The sequence below is a fragment of the Penicillium expansum genome (assembly GCF_000769745.1).
Source record: "Penicillium expansum strain MD-8 chromosome Unknown contig102, whole genome shotgun sequence".
In the NCBI taxonomy this organism is placed as follows: domain Eukaryota; kingdom Fungi; phylum Ascomycota; class Eurotiomycetes; order Eurotiales; family Aspergillaceae; genus Penicillium; species Penicillium expansum.
In genome coordinates, this window is record NW_015971234.1 from 156,627 (window position 1) to 173,507 (window position 16,881).

At 47.0% G+C, this 16,881-nt stretch overlaps 7 protein-coding genes across 7 annotated transcripts; 5 read left to right on the forward strand and 2 right to left on the reverse strand.

Moving 5' to 3' along the window:
* Window positions 1-94: 94 nt before the first annotated feature.
* On the forward strand, window positions 95-857 carry PEX2_033210 (ESCRT-III subunit protein VPS24; the record flags this gene model as incomplete). Its single annotated transcript, XM_016740596.1, has 2 exons — window positions 95-142; window positions 207-857. The coding sequence occupies 2 exons, from the start codon at window positions 95-97 to the stop codon at window positions 855-857; spliced, it is 699 nt and encodes a 232-aa protein (XP_016601248.1).
* Window positions 858-1,436: 579 nt separating this feature from the next.
* Window positions 1,437-3,327, forward strand: PEX2_033220 (putative RNA annealing protein Yra1; the record flags this gene model as incomplete). Its single annotated transcript, XM_016740597.1, has 5 exons — window positions 1,437-1,652; window positions 1,706-1,735; window positions 2,705-2,869; window positions 2,927-2,997; window positions 3,051-3,327. 5 exons carry the CDS (start codon window positions 1,437-1,439, stop codon window positions 3,325-3,327), a joined length of 759 nt encoding a protein of 252 aa, XP_016601249.1.
* A 426-nt stretch (window positions 3,328-3,753) lies between these two features.
* Window positions 3,754-4,514, reverse strand: PEX2_033230 (EF-hand superfamily Ca2+-modulated protein; the record flags this gene model as incomplete). Its single annotated transcript, XM_016740598.1, has 3 exons — window positions 3,754-4,120; window positions 4,248-4,459; window positions 4,512-4,514. 3 exons carry the CDS (start codon window positions 4,512-4,514, stop codon window positions 3,754-3,756), a joined length of 582 nt encoding a protein of 193 aa, XP_016601250.1.
* Window positions 4,515-5,069: 555 nt separating this feature from the next.
* On the forward strand, window positions 5,070-6,990 carry PEX2_033240 (bifunctional C97 family peptidase/thioredoxin family protein; the record flags this gene model as incomplete). Its single annotated transcript, XM_016740599.1, has 4 exons — window positions 5,070-5,105; window positions 5,157-5,171; window positions 5,219-5,440; window positions 5,491-6,990. 4 exons carry the CDS (start codon window positions 5,070-5,072, stop codon window positions 6,988-6,990), a joined length of 1,773 nt encoding a protein of 590 aa, XP_016601251.1.
* A 117-nt stretch (window positions 6,991-7,107) lies between these two features.
* On the reverse strand, window positions 7,108-8,505 carry PEX2_033250 (PhzF family phenazine biosynthesis protein; the record flags this gene model as incomplete). The annotated part of the gene is made up of 4 exons (XM_016740600.1): window positions 7,108-7,999; window positions 8,061-8,088; window positions 8,140-8,149; window positions 8,386-8,505. The coding sequence occupies 4 exons, from the start codon at window positions 8,503-8,505 to the stop codon at window positions 7,108-7,110; spliced, it is 1,050 nt and encodes a 349-aa protein (XP_016601252.1).
* An 87-nt stretch (window positions 8,506-8,592) lies between these two features.
* PEX2_033260 (D-isomer specific 2-hydroxyacid dehydrogenase family protein) lies at window positions 8,593-9,615 on the forward strand (the record flags this gene model as incomplete). Its single annotated transcript, XM_016740601.1, has 1 exon — window positions 8,593-9,615. One exon carries the CDS (start codon window positions 8,593-8,595, stop codon window positions 9,613-9,615), a length of 1,023 nt encoding a protein of 340 aa, XP_016601253.1.
* Window positions 9,616-12,306: 2,691 nt separating this feature from the next.
* PEX2_033270 (Major facilitator superfamily domain, general substrate transporter) lies at window positions 12,307-16,580 on the forward strand (the record flags this gene model as incomplete). Its single annotated transcript, XM_016740602.1, has 19 exons — window positions 12,307-12,610; window positions 12,664-12,869; window positions 12,925-13,194; window positions 13,250-13,382; window positions 13,437-13,454; window positions 13,507-13,643; window positions 13,695-13,823; window positions 13,884-13,949; window positions 14,447-14,511; window positions 14,577-14,640; window positions 14,693-14,701; window positions 14,758-14,914; window positions 15,203-15,334; window positions 15,391-15,593; window positions 15,646-15,733; window positions 15,795-15,911; window positions 15,974-16,123; window positions 16,185-16,233; window positions 16,409-16,580. 19 exons carry the CDS (start codon window positions 12,307-12,309, stop codon window positions 16,578-16,580), a joined length of 2,469 nt encoding a protein of 822 aa, XP_016601254.1.
* Window positions 16,581-16,881: the final 301 nt, after the last annotated feature.

The following is a 16,881-nucleotide window of genomic DNA, read 5'->3' on the forward strand; positions in this document are numbered from 1 at the left end:
CTGATCTCATTTGTCGAACACTCCCCACGACTTTGGTTTGCTTGTTTGTCGTTTTGTCGCCGCTTCGCATCCCTATTACCGCAATACTGCATTCATGGAGAGCCTCAAGGCGGTATTCTTTGGGCCCGACCCGCAAGCCCAGGTAGGCAGTTGGTGTGGCTCGTTAATGCCTGGAAATATGACACTAATGAAGGATAATTTGTCAGATGAGAAAATGCAATGCTTTAATACGCACAAACACACGGCAACTCGATCGCGATCTAGCCCGGCTTAAAGTCACTGACAGCCAGACTCGCCAGCACATTGTCAATGCCTCGAAACGGGCCCAGCGAAACCCATCCCAGGCCAAGCAGGCTAATAATGACACCAAAGTCTTTGCAAGGGAGCTGGTGCGCATTCGAAAACAGACCACACGGTTGAATACCAGTCGAGCCCAACTACAGAGCGTGGGAATGCAGGTCAATGAAGCCTTCTCGGCGCGCAAAATCCAGGGTAGTCTTCAGAAGTCAACCGGGATCATGAAGGATGTAAACACACTGGTCCGACTGCCCCAATTATCTGCGACCATGCACCAACTGTCCTCAGAATTAGTCAGGGCAGGCATTATCGAAGAGATGGTTGATGATGCTACTATGGACCCTTCGGTCTTTGAAGACGAGGAAGACGAAGCAGAATCGGAGATTGAGAAGATCCTGCAAGAAGTTTTGCAAGGTAAACTCGCTCAGGCACAGCCTGTCACGGCACCACCTGTGGCCAAAATCTCAGAGCCGGAATCTCCACAAGCCGAAGAGGAATTTGAGGACCAAGAGGCCACCCTCGCGCAGATGCGCGGCCGGCTGGAAGCTCTCAAGAGCTAGTACATATTACAAACTCAGAGCGTTAGTCTTGTTTATTTGTTATTGAGTCGTCTGCTCCACGACTGTCGTGTTTGGAGTTGGGTGCTTGTTTTTCCATAGTCTATTCTCTAAGGCTGGGCCTGCACATAATGGATTTCCGCTTGTTTCAAAATAGTAAAGATTTGCATGTAGTCTCACATCAATCTCACATACAATGGGACAATTGATCAATTTAGACAAAAAGGGGAACAAAGATGAGATCAATAGGTACCTTGGACCTCTCATTGGGGCTCAATAGCATTCATCCAATCAAATGGGTTAATGTTGTTTGCATTGCGCCGGCCCAAAAGGGTTTAGCGCAAACCCAGGCTACAACTTGCCCCCTCTCCTCACTCTCTCTCTCTATCCTTCTTTCTTTCAAGAATCATCATTTTCAACTCCATAAAGCTATCTGCTTCATCCCGTTTCGAGAATCTACTGTGATCCGAACTACTTCTTTGAACGCGACTTAAAATCCTAGGTCGCATATCATCCACGACACGTTCATCCAGTGACTTCTGCTGAACCTGCAAATCGCCAGCTTTGCTATCCGTCGCAGTCATGTCTGCCAACCTTGATAAGTCCCTTGATGATCTTGTCGGCAGCCGTCGTCAGACCGCTCGCCACACTGCTCGCCGCCGTGGTGGTTCCCGCCGCGCTGCGACCAAGCCACCCGCCGTTGGAGGTGTGAAGAAGGCTACTAAGGCTGCCCCCAAGGCTGCTCACCCAACCCCTGTCGCCCAGACTGGTTCTAGCAAGATTCTTGTCAGCGGATTGGTAAGTTTTTGCTCCTCTGACATGTGTAATTGTCCATGCGCTAATCTCATCAGCCTTCCGATGTGTCCGAGGCCAATGTCAAGGTATGTTGATCTAAAGGCTCTCATATTGGCTTCCATCGCCATCTATTTTCTCGAGAATATCGCGGCGCAAACGATTTCGACCGGCCTTCCGACCTCTCTCTACCTCCCAAAATCGATGGATATTCCTCGATGCACGGCACACACAGTTTGCTCCTTCTACATGTCTCTGCAAATATATACACATTGCTGGCGCTCTGCGAGACAAGAAGTCGAACTGTGTTGTAGTACGGTGAAAAGATGTACATTGCTCGTGTCGATTCCCACATGGAAATCCACCCGCCTTGTTCTCTGAGTACTTTGCCGAGGATGATCGATGAAAACTCATCATCCTGACCTCTCTTCAATCCCGCGCATTTCCTTCATGTCATTCTACTTTGAGATCCATACGGGCATCAGCGAGCGCATCAGTGGAACAGTGGTCAACAGGTTTAGAGGGCAGACTGAAACCTACCTATTTGAGACGCTTGTCTCGAGTCTCTCCGTGAAGAGTCCTGCTGCTATAGGGTGATTACCTATTACAGTGACTTGGAGAAGTTTAAACTGTGTCTGGCATGGCCCTACTTTGTTGGGATGACACATCCATGGGCAAATGGATTACAGTTGACAGACTCTGCCTTGATGGCGGCGACGTGAAAGAATGCTTTTGTTGAAGGACTTGTTGTGGTTGCTTGATGGATTTATGAATGGAATGGAGACTCCATACTACTATGGATGTTTCTTGGTGTGTTATGTTTCATTGTGGGGGAGCAAATTTGCGACCTCTCCGATGGGGTTACAATTATGGAGCTATATGTTCCATGTTCCAATGTTAGGATGAAACAGACGATGGATTGATGCTGTGTGCTCGCTGATGCTCTCTCACTTTTGGCCGTCGTCGTTTGCGCCGCCACCTTTCTTCCGACACTCGAGAACCGCGCTCTCACTGAAATTGTCTGACGAAAATACTGATCGTCTTTGTTTGCGCTATAGGAATACTTCAACAAGTCTGCTGGTCCCGTGAGACGAGTCATGCTCACCTACAACCAGAATGGTACTAGCCGTGGCATCGCCTCCATCCAGTTCAACAGGGCAGACACCGCTGCGAAGGCCACCAAGGAGCTCAACGGACTCCTCGTCGATGGTCGCCCCATGAAGGTAAAACCTCTTACTCTGGCTAACCATAATTGCAACATTAACTGACCTATATCACAGATCGAAGTTGTCTACGACGCGTCTCACGTTCCTGCTGTCCCCGCTGCCAAGCCTCTCACTGAGCGCATTGCGTAAGTTGTTGTCCATTCTAGCTGTCTGCATTCATATACTTATTTATTCACAGTCACAAGGCTCGGCCCAAGTCTGCCGCTGCCCCCAAGACCAAGGAAAACAAGACCACTGCTACTGACAAGGGAAGCCGCCGCGGAAAGGGCCCTGCTCGCCCCCGTGGTCGCAACGCTGGTCGTGGAAAGCCCAAGACTGTCGAGGAGCTCGACGCTGAGATGATTGACTACTTCAACACCGATGCTCCCCCTGCTGAAGGTACTGCTCCCGTCAACGGCACTGTCCCCCAGGCTAGTGCCAGCCAGGATATCGGCATGGCCGATGAGATCTCCTAGACGGTTCAAACGCTACTTTCACTTTCCTCCATCGCGGCTCCTGCATGATACAAGTTTCGCAAATATTCTCGGGAGTTCTTTATGGTTGATGCGCGGGTCATATCTCCTTCTGTGCTCCTTTTGTTCTGCTTCTTTTTTTTTCACTGCCTGTCTACTCTTTTTATCTTCTTCTTTTGCTAGTACCAGCAGGCTTAATTCTTTTCATGTCTTTCGCAGAAGCCGGTGGAGGAAAGCATGTATCTACCCTCACAATGGAACATTACAGATGACAATCGATTTTCGAACAAGCTTGGAATTCCTTCCAAAGTTTCAAAACCTCGGACTCCCTGCTAAAAAAAGTTGCCATACCAAACGCCAAATCTGACCCTTATGTCCATCAAAACAAGAAATGTTGTCCCATCAAAAATATACACAAATCCCCCACTTCTAAAACACACCAGCTCTAGTCATGACATCATGGAACTGCTCCAAAGTAACACCAGCACTCAACCCAGCACCCCCATTCCCTTCAAGAATCATATCCTTAAGCAGGTCATCGCCTACGCTATCTTCCTTCAAGTCGCGCGCAATGCGCCGCAAATGCGACAGTGTAATAGGGCCATCCGTGCCGCGCGTGAATAGCTGGTACGCATCATCCACCTCAGCAGCCATGGCGTCATCATCGCGCGAGCGCAGCTTGGCCGCTGCTATTGAGACAAAGGGACTGTAGGGCACGTATCCGCTTAGGGTTGGATCGAGGGCGGAGAGGATTTCTGCGAGTTCGGTTGAATCGGTGGGTGGGAGGCCGAGCGCGCTGTTGAAGGGAGATGTGTCAGTATTTCGTATTTGTAGATGGGGAGTAAGTAATTGACGGAGGGGGTAGGGTTATAGCGTAGTGTCGATTGTAGATTGCTGGGATAGAGAGGCAAGGGAAAGCCTACACCAGTGCCTTGCGGACATCTTCGCGGGGAATGACTCCCTCCTTCTCGTCCGGGAAGTCTGTGTTATTGTTGGAGAATAAGTGGAAGACTTCTTTGATTTCGTTCTCTTCTTCGGCGGTGATGTTGTTTTCCTTGGCGAGCTTGGATGCGCGTCCACGCTTTGGTGCTGCCGGTGCGGAGGAGCCAGCTGCGCCTCCGCGCTTTTTGGGAGGCTGCGAGGGTGTCAGACTTGGTTGGGTATTTGGGATATCTGGGATTTCTTACCATGTGGGTATCAGTATCACTGGCAGGACTTGCGGCTTTACAAGGGTGTTGGCGACGAAATGAGGATTTGGCCTCGGAGGTGACAAAGGTGGGGAGAGCGGCGATTGGAAAACGATCTATGGATGCAGCACTTCAGCTTCACAGTTTTCTTATACACAATTTTTGCGCATAACTTATTATTGAAAACATCAGGAAACTGAACGTTCATTTATGTCGGGCTCCTGATCTACTACATACATAAATTTTCTGATTCTGAAGCAGGTTGCACGACGTAAAATCGAGATTCGAGACCAGCTACTAGCCCTGGAGACAGTATATCGCGTCAATGGACAACGTCACATTCCATTTTAATGAAGTAGAAATATCAAGTATCAAGTATCAGATATCAAGTGTCAAATATCACATCTATACAAAAGTGTTTTAGAACACGATCGAAGGTCGTAGTAGACACCCGGTGCTGACGTTATCGGGTTGGAGCCTGCGCAGGTAAGGGCTCTTTATCTCAACTTTCACTTCAAAAGGTTATACTCTCTTCTACATTCAGACACCTGATTCATCATGGATGTGTCACTATATGTCTACGACCTTTCAAAGGTAAGTCTTCCAATCCTACATGGGGTAAATATCAATTAATCTTGAATATAGGGTTTGGCCCGAATGGTATGTTCAACGCGCTATTGAAAGCGAACAGTCTCTAATTTGCACAGTACTCCCTTGCATTGACAGGTACACAAATGGATGCCATCTATCATACATCTATCGTTCTCAATGGGGTCGAATATTACTTCGGTCAGGGTATTCAAACCGCCGCTCCAGGGAGTACCCATCATGGACAGCCCATGGAGGTCGTGAAGTTGGGGACCACCGAGCTTCCAAATGACGTTATTGAAGAATATCTGGGCTCATTGGCAACCATTTATACACCCGAGGTTTGTTCATGAATACCTTCAGCAATGGGGCTATGGCTAATCAGTTCTAGTCATACGACCTTTTTCTTCACAACTGCAATAACTTTACTCAAGACTTTTCCATGTTTCTTGTCGGTAAAAGTATCCCGGAGCACATTATAAATCTGCCTCGTACTTTTCTCGAAACTCCATTTGGGCAAATGATGAAACCTCAAATCGAGATGGCTCTCAAAGGCGTCACCCAAGGCACTGGAACTGGTCCTGCGCCTGGGCCAAGGGCTCAACCAACCACAGCGAGGGCTGTCCCTACCGCACCCCAGCCAGTGGCATATCCAGGAGCTGGAACAGTCCGCATGGTGAGCAATCTCAGTCAGCTACAAAGTGAGCTGTCTGGGGCTTCTCATTCCTGCGCCGTTATTTTCTTCACATCGTCAACATGCCCGCCCTGCAAGGCTGTCTACCCGACATATGACCAACTCGCAGCGGAAGCAGGCGAGCGAGGTACTCTGATAAAAGTTGACATCGGTGTAGCTCGCGATGTTGGCATGAAGTACAGCGTTAGCTCGACCCCCACCTTTATGACATTTCTGAAAGGCCAAAAGCTGGATCAATGGAGCGGTGCGACCCCGGCTAAGCTAGTGGGAAATGTTCGTATGCTGTTAGAGATGGCACACCCGGCCCACCCCCATCGCCAACTACGACTCCCCAGTCTTCAGCGAGAGATTACTACCTTCGTCATGTATAAGAAGGTTCCACCAATCGAAAAGCTCCTCCAAAAACTTCCTGTCGCATTCAAGGAAGGCCACGGTGTCGCGCAGGTTATTGAATTTGTGAAGCTGCGTCACTCAACCACCGGACCTGTCGCCGATATTAGAGTCCCCGATTTGCATACATTCGCCACAACATTGACCTCCACATACTCGACGCTTCCCAGTGGCAGTCATTTTGCTGTGGTTGATCTAGTCCGTCTGCTTCTGCTTGACCCACGTGCAAGTGGCTACTTTGCCGAAGAAGCCCAACATGCAACCCTCCTAACTCTCCTTGCACCGCTATCCCAAGACGATCTATCCTCATGCCCATACAATCTCCGCATCGTGGCCCTCCAACTAGCCTGCAATCTTTTCAGCACACCTCTATACCCAGAGCAACTCACATCCTCTTCATCCCCACTTCGCGAGACTTGCCTCCGTCTCGCGACCAATTCCCTTCTAGACTCACAAACCAGCCTCCGTGTTGTAGCTGCCTCTTTTGCATACAATCTTGCTTCATTTAATCATAACGCTCGCTTCGACGGAAAGCTTGATCCTTTGTCTGAGGAAGATCAGGTTGAATTGACCGCGTCCTTGCTTGAGGCTGTCTCGCGCGAGGACGAGAGCGTGGAATCCTTGCATGGGTTGTTGTTTGCCCTTGGGCTTCTTGTTTACGAAGCTCCAATGGATGGGTCTCTGATTGATCTTTGTCGCGCTATGGGTGTGGCGGAAACGATTTCTGGAAAGATGAAGGTTGAGGCCGTCCAGAAGGAGCCGCTACTTAACGAGATAGGAGGAGAGCTTTTTAGCAAGGGGCTGTAATTATTAAATTCCTTCATAGTGTCCAATTGGAATACATGAACCTGAGTCCCTCGAACGATCGGCAATAATCTACTGAACCATCTTTTTAATTGTCCTTTCTCCCAACCTATGAGTTATTCAATCAAAAAAGATGTTCCCTTCTGCTACAAATGCAGCATGGCCAGCGAGTCTTATAGTGGAGACCTTCTTCCTGTCCTCATCCAAGAGAACATCCACAATGATATGACTATCCCTGCCCATCTCAATTCCCTGATCAATATAGAACCAGTGATTCCGGCCCTTCTGACCATTTGATAGTGCAAGGTAAGCCCCGAGAGAACACCCGCCACTACCACAAGCAGGATCCTCTAGACCGATCGCGATCATGCGCACACGAAGATCCCAAATCACCAAGTCTCCCTCCGTACGAGACCCAAGATGCCGGTGATACATGATTCCGGTGAAGGATGGCGACCATCCTGCGTCAAGATCAAGCTCTGGACTACCACCGGGCACAATGTTGGCGAAGATATCTGGCCTTTCAGTCAGATCCACCAGCACATATGTGACACCTTTGACCACCGAGATTACTGGTGATTTCTCTGCTACTCCGTGTAGATCCGAAACCGCGCTCAGGCTTGCTTGAACAGGAAGGATATGGTTTGCTGTCGCACCCTGCTGGTGGATATGAATATTGTGGGGGGCCTCAGCGGAGACCACCTCGTTGGCTGGATCATATGATATTGGGACAGGTCCGGCTTTGGTCATTATAGTGAGGGTGCCTGATCGATTGGGAGTATTGGCTAATACCTGGCGGAAGAGGAAGTGGCCAGCGCCAATGATGGGATGGCCGGCGAATTCCATCTCGTTGACAGGCGTGAAGATGTCTACCTGAGGGTTCCCATCTCCTGTGGCGGGATGTAAGAACACTGTCTCGGAGAAGTTGAATTCCTTAGCGATTTGTTGCTTTTGTTCTTGTGCCAACTTGACATCGTTAAGCTTCACAATGGCCACCGGGTTGCCTTTGAATCTATTTCAGCCAATTAGCTACCCTTGACCCATTTATATTGACCCGATGAAGAGAACTATACCTCTGCGATGTGAATACATCAAGGGTGACTAGAGAAGAGTTAGTGCGTACCAATTTGGTATCATTCTAGATTTTCATACCATATGGTGCCTGTTATCCCGACATAATGGCGATTATCTGCAAACAAAAGCTAGCAATAATAGTTTCAACGAGAATTGCTATGAATGATTATAAGTACAGTCAGGGCTATAGTTGTGATTGCCAAGCATAAGGGTTGATATCGGCTATCATCGGTCCAGCCCAAGTTGTATAGAACGTCATGCGGGGAGCAACAGTCCGACTCCGACACATACTTATCCTTGTAGTCGGCAGGGCGCAAAGTTTACCTGTTCAAAATCCAAGAGCACAACCTTGAAATTTTCTCTGACATGTTCGCCCGACCCCTTCATCGGCGACATCTCGGCATTATCCCGAGACCCATCTCGGCTACTCTCGGTATCAGTCATCACACACTGGCCCTGGAGATATCTACGGCGGGGAAATGAGTTGAAGATCTTGAAAGCCAATAACGCATCCCCAGTCTCCCATCATTCATGATCATGGCCACAGAGAATATCATCCACCACATAGTCGCTATTGAGGCTCTTCATTGCCCTATCCCTGAATTTGATCTACCAGGGCCGCATACGCGCGCAGTCCACCGATGGACTGATCCTGTTGATTTGCCCAGCCGCGTTAAAGATGCCACAATCATCGTGACAACAACGACACGCCTGACGGCAGAGACCCTCAGCGCCGAAGTCACCCCAAAACTCCGCCTTATAGCCATCATGGCGACAGGCACAGACTGCGTTGATGTAGCAGCTGCGTCCGCACGAGGAATCACCGTGTGCAACTGTCCCGGCTCTAATATTGACAGTGTCAGTGAACATGCCATTGGACTCTACTTTGCCACTCGACGGAAGTTCATCGAGCTTCATAATACCACAGTTGCAGTTCCTGCGGACTTGTCACTTGATACTGAGTGGAAGACAAACGGCACATTGCTCAGTCGGGTTCGCGCACCCGATGGAAAGGCCCCGTTGTTGTGTAGTGATGAGACTGTGTGTATTGTTGGATACGGATCGCTAGGCAAACGAATTGAGACTTTGGCAAAGGGTCTCGGGATGAACGTGATTATTGCTGAGCGTAAGGGTGTATCTCCTCGAGCAGGTCGGGTTGTGTTCGAAGACGGCTTGAAAAAGTCGACTGTGGTTGTTTTGTGCTTGCCGCGAAGCGCTGAGACGCTCAACATGATCTCTACCGCAGAGTTGCAAATTATGTCCCCCCATGCCGTGTTGGTTAACGTTGCAAGAGGTGGAATTGTCGACGAGCATGCCCTGGTTGAAGCTCTTAAGCGTGGGGTGATCTCAGGCGCGGCTACAGATGTTTATGCAACAGAACCTGCTGGGAGAGGTGATTCCCCTTTGCTGAGCCCAGAAGCAGCGGGGTTGAATTTGGTGTTGACACCTCACCTTGCCTGGTATTCTGAAAGGACTTTGCAAAATCTACAGGCTGCGTTGAAGAGCACGATTGAGAAGTGGTGTGTTGGTGAGATTATCAATCAGGTGCGATGATAGCCAGGAGACTTCACCCAATTCTAAATACATTTTGGCAAATAGATTATTATAGACTACCCTGCACAGCGCTGAGACCTTGGGGGAAATATTCAGGTCATCTTTGAACAATGAATACAGAAAGCTACACAGTTTAAGATACATGTTTATGAAGATATATTGAATACACATGTGATAGATAAAATGCTTAGACAACTTGTCGGTAATTATGTGCATAAGCGAAAAGATAGCCATCTACACGATTTCCGAGCAGTTGTGCGGCCACCCATTGACTGTTGTCAAAGAGGAGAGATTTGGAGTCATCCAATGCTATATCTATAATTGTCTTTGATGATCGCGCTGAGATCGCTTGGAGGGAAGTTTTGTTCCAATATTGATTTTTGACAGATAACTTAGACAGCTGGGGCCTTAGGAAGTACACTGTACAATTCAACAGCTTTTGCTTTTGCATGCGCCAACATATTTCCTTGGCCGTTTAACAGACCCTTGCTATGGGCATCTTCTAAATCTATTACTGCTGATAGGATCCTACGTTGTCGTTAGAATCAAGCCCCAGATTAGGTGAAGGAGTACACATACCGCGTATACAATATTGGCTCCGTCTCTGACTCCTCAACCAAAAAAACACGAGCAAGACTGATCCCTGTATTCAAGGCTGACTGAAACAATACCCAGCTCTGAATACTTAGAGAAGCCTCCGGGTTCGATACCACGTATTGAACGAGAGGGCGATAGAGCAAAAAGCGCGCACACCAATATAGGAGCTTCACACGAGTCCCAACTTGAGTCAGAGTACCTTCATCTGGCTTAATAGACCAATCGAGAAATTCCGGAACTTCCTGAGTCCACTTAGCCAGCTGTGCCTCCAGTTCCTTCGCCACTGGTGACAGTTGATAATTTGAATCTTCTCCCTGCAAAAGTTGGTTAGGGAGTGTTTCATGAACTCGAGTCCAAATGGCCTTCAGAGAAATCTCTGCGAGGAAAAATGTATAGATTATTCGTGTTGCAGGTTGCATGTGAAGTGTTGCTGATTCTTCACAGCCGAGGGGGAGAGGGATGAGGTGCTCCAGTTTAGAAAGACACGTCAAGGGTAGGTCATGATATTCCGTGAGTATATCTCTAATTGGTGTAGATCAGAACGTTAGAACTAATTATTTTGAGGTCAAGTAGACGAAACGATGAAATTTACCTTTCAAAATATAGAGATATCCAGAAAAGACGTAGGGTGGTATTACGATGAGTCTGATCGCGAACAACTTTGTGGGTCAAATCTCTGAAAAACTAATAAGTCTGGATATACTCCTGCGTTGGAACTGACGAACACATACCGTTGGATTGCCACATATAGTGTTGTACATCCTGAGTGGACATGCTGCCATGCCTCCAGAACAAGTCCTTTGCGATATAGAAATATCGCCGAAAGGATGTCCACCTGAGCAAACTCAAGACTAAACTCTTTCTTAAGGCCGGAAAACATATGATTGGCCATTCGGAATTCTCCTAGTCCTTGCTCTTGCTCTAAACAGCTATGCGCTTTGAATATAGCGACCAGCAGTATTACTAGGCAAGTCATAACATGGGATGAAAATCCGTGTTTTGCAATATTTGAAGCTGCCGCTAGTGCAACCTGATCGCAGATAATCGGATATAGAGGACATACTTTTCCAAAGAATCCCTCGACATAGCCTACGAGCTGTTCTAACAAAGGAAATCGGTAGCATCGAAGCACATCCAGAAGGGGGTCTGAGCTTTTCTGATTCGGCAAATTCAACGATCTGAGCTGGTTTCCAGATGATCTCTTTTTTCGTTCAAAGGCGGCGGAGTCTTTTTCTCTAGTAACTGTGGCATCTGATTTTCTAGATTCTTCCAAGCGTTGCAAGATCCGAAGAATATTGTTGACGGACTGCTCAACAACTTCCAAGCGCCCACCAAAGGAAGACTCGCTAGAAGAGGTCCTAGAAATTGACGGATTAACTTGTGAGAATACTGAAGATTTTAACTAAGAGTATTCATTCACCTACAAAGAATCTTGACGAAGTCGGTAGTCGCATCGAAAGCCATTCTTTGTACAGAATGCGCATTTTGGTTTTGCTTCACTACATCGGACCTTCTTCAAACGACATGTTTGACAAGCCTGTTTTTTATGCTTTAGTACTTTACAGCTTTTAGTTGAAATAGATGAGAGTGGTACTAACTGAAGAGGCGCGTGAGACCCTGTGAGGATATGTTGTGGCAGCAATAGGCCTCATGAAAGGGTCGTGGTCTGAATATGGCATTGTATAATTATAGTTATAAATATATGGAATGTAAAATTTATTGACACAATGCCGGAGATGCAAAAAAGATCAAAATCACTGAGGTTGAGACTTGTACAAGGCTCATGTCACGTCATCTGTACTAGTTGCGTGCAATTGGAATTATTTCCTGTATCCAACGGCCTTTGCTCTGAGCTTGATACATCTATTTATTGTGATTCGCTACACACGGAACATCCGGCTTGCGATGCCTTCACCTGAATCACGCCATCAAGAGAGGTTGAGCAAGGTACAAGAGGCCATAAACAGTTATCGGAAAGACCCGACATCCTGATTGCGATTAGGATAAAGTACCAGATAATCTATATTATTTATTGTGTCTCCTATGTTCAATAGTTGTTCTAATCTAGAAATCTTCTTTTCCTGGTCTATACCCATGGCGAATTCCACCACCTCAAAGCTTCGAGTAGCAATTATCGGCGCTGGTCCTGCTGGACTCGGAGCTGCCATTGAATTTGCAAAACTTCCTTTTGTAGATCTCAGGATCTATGAGCAAGCTCGTGAGCTACGTGAAGTCGGCACTGGCATTAGTCTGCAGAGAAATACATGGCGACTATTAGATGTGTTTGGCGTGCTGGAAAACATCAATCCAAGTGACTTTTTTCGATCGGCAGATGGACACTCCGTGCAGCATAGAAATGGGCGGACTGGGGATCTCCTTCTTTCCAATGGACAGAAAGGTGAGAACTTGATATTCTCATAGCCTTCGGCCAAACATTGACTGTTCTACTAGACACGCCTCCGCGACACAAGCACGCACGAGCTCTACGAACCGTACTCCAACGAGGCTTACTAGATGGGGTAGATGCCTCCCTCTTGAGGCTTTCCAGTCGACTTATAGAGATAATTGAACTCCCCAATGGAGCGCTGTCACTCCGATTTGAAGATGGCCGCACTGACGAGGTCGATCTGCTTGTGGGCGCAGATGGTGTTCGGTCGGTAAGAAACAGCATATTGTGCTCTATGTACGATATTTCAAACTGATCTTTACAAGGTCGTCCGGAGCTTTGCGTTTCCCGATCATCATATCGGCTACACAGGCCGTGCAGCTTACCGAGCCCTGGTGGATGCTGACAAGATCCTTCGTATTCCCAACTTTCCAGATGCAGTAACATTTTGGCATGGCCCCAAGGATTGGGTATATACTTGCAATCTTAACAATAATATTTACGAGGTAACAACGATGGCAGAAGTCTCTGGAGAAATTGCGAAAGTGAGCTGGGGTGAGGATGCAACTCTGGAAGAGTTCCGAAAGCCATACAGGGTAAGCAAGATGACCTATCCGCGTCATTGCTTATTTTCTAACTCAAGCCTATTAGGAATTTGCACCTATTGTACAGGCAGTTCTAGACGAAGTGAAGGAAGTTAAGAGATTTGCCTTATTTGCTGGACCGCGACTCTCCACTGTGATCTCCCGTGGATCCATTGCATTGATCGGAGATGCTTCGCATCGTGAGTTTTCTTGTCCAAATAGGCAAAAAAGAATTATCACTAACTAGGTTACAGCGTTATCTGGTGCTTTTGGTAAGATATGTCATTTTTAGGCTTGATATAAAACCATCTAACAAATAATCAGGTGCTGGAGCTGGCTTCGCCCTGGAAGATGTTTTTGTCCTTACGCAGAGCGTGAAATGGGCATATGAGAGGGATCTTCCCGTGGGACAGGGGCTGCAGCTTTTTGATAACGTTCGATCGCCGCACTATGAACAGCTGGTATGTTGCCACTTCTATGGTCACAGAAGACCATGACTCATTCTCTCCTAGTATGGCATCCTGGACGAGTTTGCCAAATCTGACGCCACAATCGGAGTTCCCATCACATTTGACGATGCTGTGGCAAGGACCGTATCTGATAAATGGAGCGAAGACCACCACTGGCTGTATCATTACGATGTAAGTTTTTGTTCTCCCCAAATAAACAAAGTATATTGACGAGAGGCAAACCAGGTACAGGAGGTATGGAAGGAAGCTTACAAGGCAGAGGACGCCCGCATCCAGCAGGAGGATTCAAAGAAATCTGTAAGCTCTCGCCTCTGATAGATCACATATATTCCGTACAAATCAAATCAATTTGGTCATATTGTCATTCTTAATTGGTAAACGGTAAACGGTAAACGGTAAACGTCAAGAATGTCTTCTAGAATTCAGAACTTGCTCATAGGCAAATAAACTACAGCAATTGGTACCAATATGTTTCTCAACTCTATCAATTTTGGCCAAACTCTCATACTTTCGCAATCTCCACGAGATATTATTAAGCGCTATCGTGGGTGGTGAAGCCGATTTAATCGTAGCCATCCCCCATCGCGATGGCGTCAATTCCCTGTCGCCGGCTTTTCCGTGTGCAGCCAATCAATACTCTTCGGCTCGTCCCTCCGGTTCTTGTCATTCTCCACAATTCGTGCATTGGTATTACTTGTTTCCCCGTGCGCATTGATCTATGAGCTCCACGTGGATATAGTTGTGGGATCGATCGTTTATAAAGCCGAGTAGCACCAGCCCAATATGCATTACAGGAATCTTTGGTCTACCAAGCTCAAAACATGTCTTCCCACTTGCAGAGAATTAGATTACATCCATGGTATGTGTTCAAAATTTCTACTCAGTGCTTCTTCGAGCTCTTTGTCTAATACTATCGGCAAATAGGTATAGTGTCGCTATCGTGGCCTGGACGGCCTTTTGTCACCCGGGAATGTTTGGAGCATTGAATGTAAGTAAATTTAATATACCTTCTGAGTTCTAGCTAATATTTCTCTCTATAGGGCCTAGGGGTTAGACTTTCATACTTTAGGATCATTCTCTATCTTGGCTAACATCGAACACAAAGGCTGCCGGAGAAGAAACAGCATCCTTATCAAATGTTGTGAATGCGGTGACATTCGGTGCTCTCACTGTTGGTGGGTTCTTTACCGGTATTATCTGCAACAAGATCGGTACCAGATGGACGCTTGCTCTTGGGACATTGGGTTATGCTCCTTATGCAGGTTAGTGGCAGGAATCCCAATATTTTCTATTCTAGCTCATGTACTGATCAAGCGCAGCGGCTTTATATACGAACGCAGCATTTGGCAATAAGCAAGTTTTTCTACACTCTTGAAACCGTTCTTGGAAGAATTATCTAACATAACAGAATAGGTGGTTTCCCATTCTTGGTGGGTTAACCTGTGGCACCAGTGCTGTATTTTTGTGGACGGCGTCCGGAGCCATCAATCTCGTGTGTATGTTTTGCTTCCTCCTGCTTTGCTCCTGGCACATATTTAACACGTTTTAAGATCCTTCTGTCCAGGAGCGTGGCCGAGCAGTGGCTACCAAATTCACTCTTCAGAATTTTGCTTCGTCTTTGGGGGGTATGATATCTCTCGGCCTCAATATCCGCCAATCTCAAGCCGGCCGAGTTTCAGATTGTAAGCTTAACCTGAGCAGTATATAAAAACAAGCACCTTGACTAACCGTCATAAAGCAACATTCTTCGTTTTCATATCGATCATGGCACTTGGACTGCCCGCAGCAGTGACCATCCCTCGCCCAAATCAAGTCATCCGCGGAGATGGCTCCCGCGTGAGCGCTCATCGGTTTCAATCGTGGAAAGAAGAGCTTGCAGGACTTCGTCGAACATTGGGGCTGAAGAGCTTCCATATCCTCTTTCCATTTTTGATCTATTGGGTTGGTCTCTTCGTCTTTTCCTCATAGATTCAATCGAGCTAACAGCCACCAGCAATGGGATCTATCCTACATGTGGAGTTGGAATGCACAGTACCACAGCGTCCGCACCCGTGCTCTTCTTAGCACGCTTTTCTACCTCGGTAAGTGGCTACCATGGCCCAGCAGTAAAATCAGTTGCGCATCTAACAAGGATAATAACAGTCGGACCAACCTTCATTGGGCCTATTCAAGGCTATCTTCTTGATAACGCCAAATGGAGCCGTAAAACGCGTGCTCGGGTGGCTGTTGTCAGCTTTACGATTCTAACACTTTTGACATGTGAGAAAAACATTTTGTATTTTTTTCTTCATCTTTGTTCTTTGCTAATTTGTCTAATTCAGGGATCTACGGTCTTGTCGTCCAATACCAGTACGATAAACAGACTACAATCATAGACATCAAGGACCCGGTGTTTATCAAATCATGCCTGCTCTTTATCTTATACGGACTAATTGAGAACTCTGCAATGGTCACTGGTTATTGGATTATTGGTGAGTAGACATAATTTCACTCAGAAGCAAACCCCGAACTTATTCTAATCGATTGTTTTAGGATCCCTTGGCCTTGACCCCGGTAGTGTTGCTACCTTCGTTGGACTTGCGTAAGTGGACATGCATGAAAACAAAGAGATATCTATCCATGACAAGATAGCTAATTATAGATTCATGCAGAACGGCCATTGGCTCAGCCGGATCAACAGCAGCATTTATTCTCGGGGCATGTAATGTCTCTTTGATCTGGCAACTTTGGGCGAATGTTATAACGTTCCTTATTAGCGTTCCTGGACTACTATACACGGGCTTTAAGCTTGTTACTGAGGATGCGGTTATTGATGCAGCGACCACGCAAGTGGACTGGATTGATACCGCAGAAACGAATGAGGCTATCTCTTCTCGTGAGAAAGGCAATGTACACTCGGTTACGGAGGCTTCTCTTAGTACCGAGTGAGATGATACTTCTGTTCAGGCATATCGTGAGATGGCTGATGATAACTTTTTAATCTCCGAGAAGGAATTGCCGAGATAGAATATGCGAAACCAGGGTATAAACTAAGCACGAACAAGAGCCCTGGAGTATACTAGCTAGCCCAGAGCAATTCATTTTGGAGAGTCTAAGTTCGGCATTATTAGAAATATCTCTACCCTAAAATACACGACCATCATAGTACTAAGGACCTGAGTTCGCAGTTATGACGGTATGAATGGAGAATGGGCTTTAGGTTGCGCAGCCTATTCTTGTTCACGTTATG